The sequence below is a fragment of the Sinocyclocheilus anshuiensis genome, unplaced genomic scaffold, assembly GCF_001515605.1.
Source record: "Sinocyclocheilus anshuiensis isolate Anshui unplaced genomic scaffold, SAMN03320099.WGS_v1.1 scaffold462, whole genome shotgun sequence".
NCBI lineage: Eukaryota > Metazoa > Chordata > Actinopteri > Cypriniformes > Cyprinidae > Sinocyclocheilus > Sinocyclocheilus anshuiensis.
Genome location: NW_015542340.1, coordinates 96,508 through 103,981, shown reverse-complemented (window position 1 = coordinate 103,981; position 7,474 = coordinate 96,508). Strand labels below are relative to the sequence as shown.

The following is a 7,474-nucleotide window of genomic DNA, read 5'->3' as shown; positions in this document are numbered from 1 at the left end:
TGCTCTGTGTTACACAATGCTCAAATACACAATTTTAGCAGACATTTTAATACGTTCGCTTTACATCACAGCAGCTCCAGCACCCCGACGGTGCTTTAAAGACACGCCCCCATTAAAATCTACAATATCCAGAAACACTCACACTATTCCAGCCGACCGACAGTACCTCCTACAACCAGCTCGCAGTGAAACTCAAAATCTCCATCATCGTCTGCAGTGTTCCAGCCACATATTCCACTCATGCTCGTAGTAGCGTCTCCGCTAAACCGCAAGAATCAAGCCTACATCCGCATTCCTCCACGCTTCACTAATGACTGAATTTCCTGTCCTGCTCCGTAAATTCCATTAAATCGGAATTTCAGAAGGAAGCTTTCCAGATTTTGAGTTGATCAGTGCATCACATGAAAGCATGTGATGTCACATGGTTGCACAGGGGCAGGCTGGGAAGCAAACTTCTGGGCAGGCCTGGGGGTGACTGAGTAATTCAATTTTGTAGTAAAGTTTAGATGATAAACCTGCCATTTGCCGGACGCTGAAACAATCCTGTAATGTAAAAACAAATCTTAGTCTTCTGCAAACCATATTATCTTATTTTGCACAACCGTGTAAATATGAATATGCTTGAACTCCATCTTTTTAAATACTGTTATTTTCAAACTGAATTAGTAAACTACATTAGTTAATATGAAGCATTTATTAGTCTTAGTTAATGTTAATTTCAGCATTTACTAATACAGCACATTATTAAAATCAAAAGTTATATCTGAGCCAGCATGAACTAACAAGAACCAGTTGTATTTTTATCAACTAGTGTTAAAGTTAACGTTCTGTCATCATTTACTAATGTTGTTCCAAACCCAAAAGACTTCATTTGTTTTCAACTGAAGAAAGCAAGACATTTTAAAAAATGTCTATGAAAAGTGTTGTTGTTCATACAATTAAAGTCAATGAGGTCCAGTGTCTTTTCTTCAAAATGTCTTCTTTTGTGTTCCTTTTTGATCATGTTAACAAACGAAAACTTGTAAAGTGTTACCAATGCCCCTTACCTTGGTCAAAAGCAAAATTAAGAAATATTAAGTACTTAGTCATTTTTTCCAAGTAATATTTTCATATCAAAACAATAGTAGATTATGGAAGCTAGTTCCCACCATGGGATAAAAATAAATATGAATTGCAGAATTGTCAGAATTGCAAGCTTAAAAATTCAGAATTTTAAGATATAAACTAGCAATTCTTATATATTTTTTGCTTTGTTTACATCACAGGCTTATATGAAGACAATGAAACACTAAGAAATTGATTTTGAAATACAGTGCTTACATTTATTAGACCACCTGTCATAAAGAGAAAACACAAATATATTAGGAATCTGTCGAAAACTTGTTTAAAACTAAACATTTTATTGTCATTTATTAGGCAAATAACAAACTGAAACAACTACAGTAAATAGGCTTTATTCACAAAAAATAACCAAAAAACACTACTGTGAATGAAAAGCTTACACATACTGGTGGATTAACCAAAACAGACACATAAATTAATGAATTTGGTAATCACCAGTACTGTTAGTTTAGGGCAGATGTGGCACAAAACTTACATTGGGTGGTGGGGTCTAATAAATTTGTTAAGCATTGTACATTTCATGAAATGCAAATACTCTGCACTGGGCGATACACACATGTAAACACCCTATATTATGTACACTGCACTATACTCCCATTTTATTATCATTACAATTGCTATGCAAGTTAATAATAAACTCATAACTTGATATGCTGTCCCAGTTTGCCAGTATGCCTATGGTAACATGGGACAGAGGAAAAATTATTCAATATCCACGGAAAATCAGGAAATCAGACAAGTTTGCAAGAACAAAAGTGTGAATAAGTTATGCAACTTCTAATTTCTGGGTGAACTATTGCTTTAACAAAGCAATTACTTTATTATCTCTCTCAAAGCAGATAAACGTTTTGAACGGGTCAAAGGGTTTCATATGCAATAATCGCACACTAATGCGTTCACATCAGACGGACTGTAGCTTGGTCCAGTTCCTGTGTCTCGGCTAAAGTTCCAGGAACCGCACATGATCACAAGATAAAGATTAGGAGCTGAGAAAACACACTTAATTGAGCACACGGCATGTAGCCACTTGGCCAGACAAAGAAAGCCTTTTATCACTCGCCTCAAACGATCAGCTTCTCTCAACACAATGAGCTCTGTCGCTGCTTGCTATGATTTTAGTTCATCTAAACAAGGTTCAACTGACTGAGGGCAAATCTGTAATTTGGTAAATTACACTCACCAAAAAAAAAAAAAAAACACTGATCAGGAACTGTGATCTGTGCTTAAAATATCTCAAAGATGCAGTGAGTCAGTGTTTTTATTTGGTGACAAAAACAAACAGATGAATTTCAGTGAAACAACAAAGATGTTATTCAAAATTCTGCTTGACAGACGTGATCAAAAGAAAACATGATTTTCAGTTTTTTGAGTAACTATTTCTTTGCACACTGGCTGTCAACTGAAGACACTTAAGGTCTCTGCACACTGAGTCCGAAATTTTCATATGCGTTTTTTTGTATTTGAAATCCTAAAAATTAGTCATGCACAGAAACCTTGCACATTGAGTCCGATGCGTATTAATTAATCCGTTGCAAAAAAATTCGCAAAACGGCACTAAATGGAGTCGTCAAGCAGTGAGGATGATTTTGTTGTCCTCTCGCTTCTTAAAAAAATAAAAAGAAAGGAAATATTGGGTCCATCCAATCCTGTGATAGAGAGGAAGGAGAGTTCCCCCTCCTTATTAAGGTCTGCAGTGTTCCAGCCACATATTCCACTCATGCTCGTAGTAGCGTCTCCGCTAAACCGCAAGAATCAAGCCTACATCCGCATTCCTCCACGCTTCACTAATGACTGAATTTCCTGTCCTGCTCCGTAAATTCCATTAAATCGGAATTTCAGAAGGAAGCTTTCCAGATTTTGAGTTGATCAGTGCATCACATGAAAGCATGTGATGTCACATGGTTGCACAGGGGCAGGCTGGGAAGCAAACTTCTGGGCAGGCCTGGGGGTGACTGAGTAATTCAATTTTGTAGTAAAGTTTAGATGATAAACCTGCCATTTGCCGGACGCTGAAACAATCCTGTAATGTAAAAACAAATCTTAGTCTTCTGCAAACCATATTATCTTATTTTGCACAACCGTGTAAATATGAATATGCTTGAACTCCATCTTTTTAAATACTGTTATTTTCAAACTGAATTAGTAAACTACATTAGTTAATATGAAGCATTTATTAGTCTTAGTTAATGTTAATTTCAGCATTTACTAATACAGCACATTATTAAAATCAAAAGTTATATCTGAGCCAGCATGAACTAACAAGAACCAGTTGTATTTTTATCAACTAGTGTTAAAGTTAACGTTCTGTCATCATTTACTAATGTTGTTCCAAACCCAAAAGACTTCATTTGTTTTCAACTGAAGAAAGCAAGACATTTTAAAAAATGTCTATGAAAAGTGTTGTTGTTCATACAATTAAAGTCAATGAGGTCCAGTGTCTTTTCTTCAAAATGTCTTCTTTTGTGTTCCTTTTTGATCATGTTAACAAACGAAAACTTGTAAAGTGTTACCAATGCCCCTTACCTTGGTCAAAAGCAAAATTAAGAAATATTAAGTACTTAGTCATTTTTTCCAAGTAATATTTTCATATCAAAACAATAGTAGATTATGGAAGCTAGTTCCCACCATGGGATAAAAATAAATATGAATTGCAGAATTGTCAGAATTGCAAGCTTAAAAATTCAGAATTTTAAGATATAAACTAGCAATTCTTATATATTTTTTGCTTTGTTTACATCACAGGCTTATATGAAGACAATGAAACACTAAGAAATTGATTTTGAAATACAGTGCTTACATTTATTAGACCACCTGTCATAAAGAGAAAACACAAATATATTAGGAATCTGTCGAAAACTTGTTTAAAACTAAACATTTTATTGTCATTTATTAGGCAAATAACAAACTGAAACAACTACAGTAAATAGGCTTTATTCACAAAAAATAACCAAAAAACACTACTGTGAATGAAAAGCTTACACATACTGGTGGATTAACCAAAACAGACACATAAATTAATGAATTTGGTAATCACCAGTACTGTTAGTTTAGGGCAGATGTGGCACAAAACTTACATTGGGTGGTGGGGTCTAATAAATTTGTTAAGCATTGTACATTTCATGAAATGCAAATACTCTGCACTGGGCGATACACACATGTAAACACCCTATATTATGTACACTGCACTATACTCCCATTTTATTATCATTACAATTGCTATGCAAGTTAATAATAAACTCATAACTTGATATGCTGTCCCAGTTTGCCAGTATGCCTATGGTAACATGGGACAGAGGAAAAATTATTCAATATCCACGGAAAATCAGGAAATCAGACAAGTTTGCAAGAACAAAAGTGTGAATAAGTTATGCAACTTCTAATTTCTGGGTGAACTATTGCTTTAACAAAGCAATTACTTTATTATCTCTCTCAAAGCAGATAAACGTTTTGAACGGGTCAAAGGGTTTCATATGCAATAATCGCACACTAATGCGTTCACATCAGACGGACTGTAGCTTGGTCCAGTTCCTGTGTCTCGGCTAAAGTTCCAGGAACCGCACATGATCACAAGATAAAGATTAGGAGCTGAGAAAACACACTTAATTGAGCACACGGCATGTAGCCACTTGGCCAGACAAAGAAAGCCTTTTATCACTCGCCTCAAACGATCAGCTTCTCTCAACACAATGAGCTCTGTCGCTGCTTGCTATGATTTTAGTTCATCTAAACAAGGTTCAACTGACTGAGGGCAAATCTGTAATTTGGTAAATTACACTCACCAAAAAAAAAAAAAAAAACACTGATCAGGAACTGTGATCTGTGCTTAAAATATCTCAAAGATGCAGTGAGTCAGTGTTTTTATTTGGTGACAAAAACAAACAGATGAATTTCAGTGAAACAACAAAGATGTTATTCAAAATTCTGCTTGACAGACGTGATCAAAAGAAAACATGATTTTCAGTTTTTTGAGTAACTATTTCTTTGCACACTGGCTGTCAACTGAAGACACTTAAGGTCTCTGCACACTGAGTCCGAAATTTTCATATGCGTTTTTTTGTATTTGAAATCCTAAAAATTAGTCATGCACAGAAACCTTGCACATTGAGTCCGATGCGTATTAATTAATCCGTTGCAAAAAAATTCGCAAAACGGCACTAAATGGAGTCGTCAAGCAGTGAGGATGATTTTGTTGTCCTCTCGCTTCTTAAAAAAATAAAAAGAAAGGAAATATTGGGTCCATCCAATCCTGTGATAGAGAGGAAGGAGAGTTCCCCCTCCTTATTAAGGAGCAGCAGGATTATCACGGGCGATTCAAAGTTTACTTCAGGATGTCAGTGGCTCAGTTTGATGCTTTTGCATATTAAAAAGAAGACCACCAATTTCTGTGAACTCAGTGTGCAAGGATCTATATACAGTGCTTTGTGCTATGAGACGAAGTGGATGAACTTGACAATTGCCATTTTGGATTTTGGCATTCGCTTGTACGGTGGCTCTGAACTGTCAAAACACCTCTCAAAATGCTTGTTACGGATGCGAAAAACGGAAAAAATCGAACCCGATCTGAATTCGGAGGCAGTGTGTAAACGTGATTGACATGACGTGAGGTCGTATTTATTTTTTAACGTGCGAAAATGTCGGACTCAGTGTGCAATGCCCTTTAGACATCTGGATCATCTTGAAAAAGAAGACGGCTTACCAGAATTTGAGCGCATCCTTTGCTCTCGGGTCACCGAGTTGTCGCACACAGTGAAACGTGCAGAGAAAACTCTCCAAACACTGAAGACTGACCTGAAATCAGAGAAAAACAACAACATACATCTCTGTTATGAAGGAGATTTGATTTCACAGATGAATTAGATGTTTGCATTTTCTGAAGTATAGACACTTGGTTAGGAGTTTGATTAAACATATAACTTCTGAATGATGGTAAAAATAGGGCTGATTTAATTGAGCAAGCACCAGAAAAATGCTCTTGCAAGGCAGTTTTGCTTTGTGCACTTTAGTAGTACATCAAATTAGCAATAAATGTATTATATTTCTACACAAACGTATCAAAATGAGACGCGCATTGCTTTTGGCCAGTTTTGATCAGCAAGTCTTTTCCTTCATTCAGTCGACCAGTGAGCTCTCAAAACACCCAAAGACGTCTCTGTTTCTCCATTTACTGGAACAGACACAGAATAATCACATTACATGGAGCAACTTCCACTCACATGAGCGAGTGAGTTAGAGGCCAGACGCAGGAAAAGGTACTACAGCTGCTGCTGCTGCATCTACATGAGTGTGGCTGTGCCTTAGATCACATACTACACATACTACCCAAAAGCAATACAATAATATAAAAAAAATAAAAAAATAGATAGATAGATAGATAGATAGATAGATAGATAGATAGAACATTTATTATTATTATTTATTTGTTTTTATTTTAGGTTAAAATATGACCCTTGATAAATTCTTAACTGGTTTTGTGAGGTTCATACATAGTAGTAGTAGTATTATGGATGAATCTCATGAAGTCTGTCAAGAATTTGTCAAGGGTCATATTTCAATCAATCAATCAATTACGGCTGCGCGATATTGAAGAAAAATGCGATATGCGATACCGTGTTAAAAAATGCGATATTCGATATGCGATACGGTAAGTGTGTAAAATCAATTTCAATTATATTTTAAAATATTTAAAAATGAAAATTATATAACAAATTTGTTTCACATTCTTTCTTGGAAAAGAAAGAATCACTACAACTTCTGAAAGTGACCAGCAGTGTTTTAGCATTACATAAAAAGTAATGTCACAAATCAGAAAATGTCATTTTAACATCAGTGTGAACATACAAAAAAAAAACTAATTTTATATCATTGTAACTTTGCTTTCCATACACTGTATGGATACTAATACCATACTTCTTCATATACAAAACTATAGTCTGAAAAAATTCAAACATGATTAAAGGCAAGTGAACAGTCAGTACAAAAAAAAAAAAAGAAAGAAAAAGAAAAAAAAGAAATACACAATTTACAAGCATAGATCAAATAAACCGTAGTATTCAGGTACAGAAATTTAATAATTAAGTGTAAAATAACACTGCATAGTGTTCACTGTATGAATTAAATTTAGATTAATCTTTGTTATAGCTGTTTTGTTGTTTGATTAACATTAGTGACATATTCAGCAGCACGTATTTATAGGCTGCTGTCCCTTTAAATCCGACTGCATGGATCCAGTATAATAATACACATCTTTCTCACCGGTTTACATTCATTTAAAACATACCCGACTGCACTTAAAGGGGTCATATGATGCCATTTCAATTTTTCCTTTCTCTTTGGAGTGTTACAAGCTCTTGGT

General features: G+C 35.2%; 1 protein-coding gene across 1 annotated transcript in view; it reads right to left on the bottom strand.

Moving 5' to 3' along the window:
- LOC107691204 (lysosomal-trafficking regulator-like) overlaps positions 1-7,474 on the bottom strand; it is a 122,024-nt gene that overhangs the window by 88,629 nt on the left and 25,921 nt on the right. The window contains 1 exon segment of the mRNA XM_016489701.1: positions 5,819-5,910. Coding sequence (XP_016345187.1) covers positions 5,819-5,910 — 92 coding nt within the window.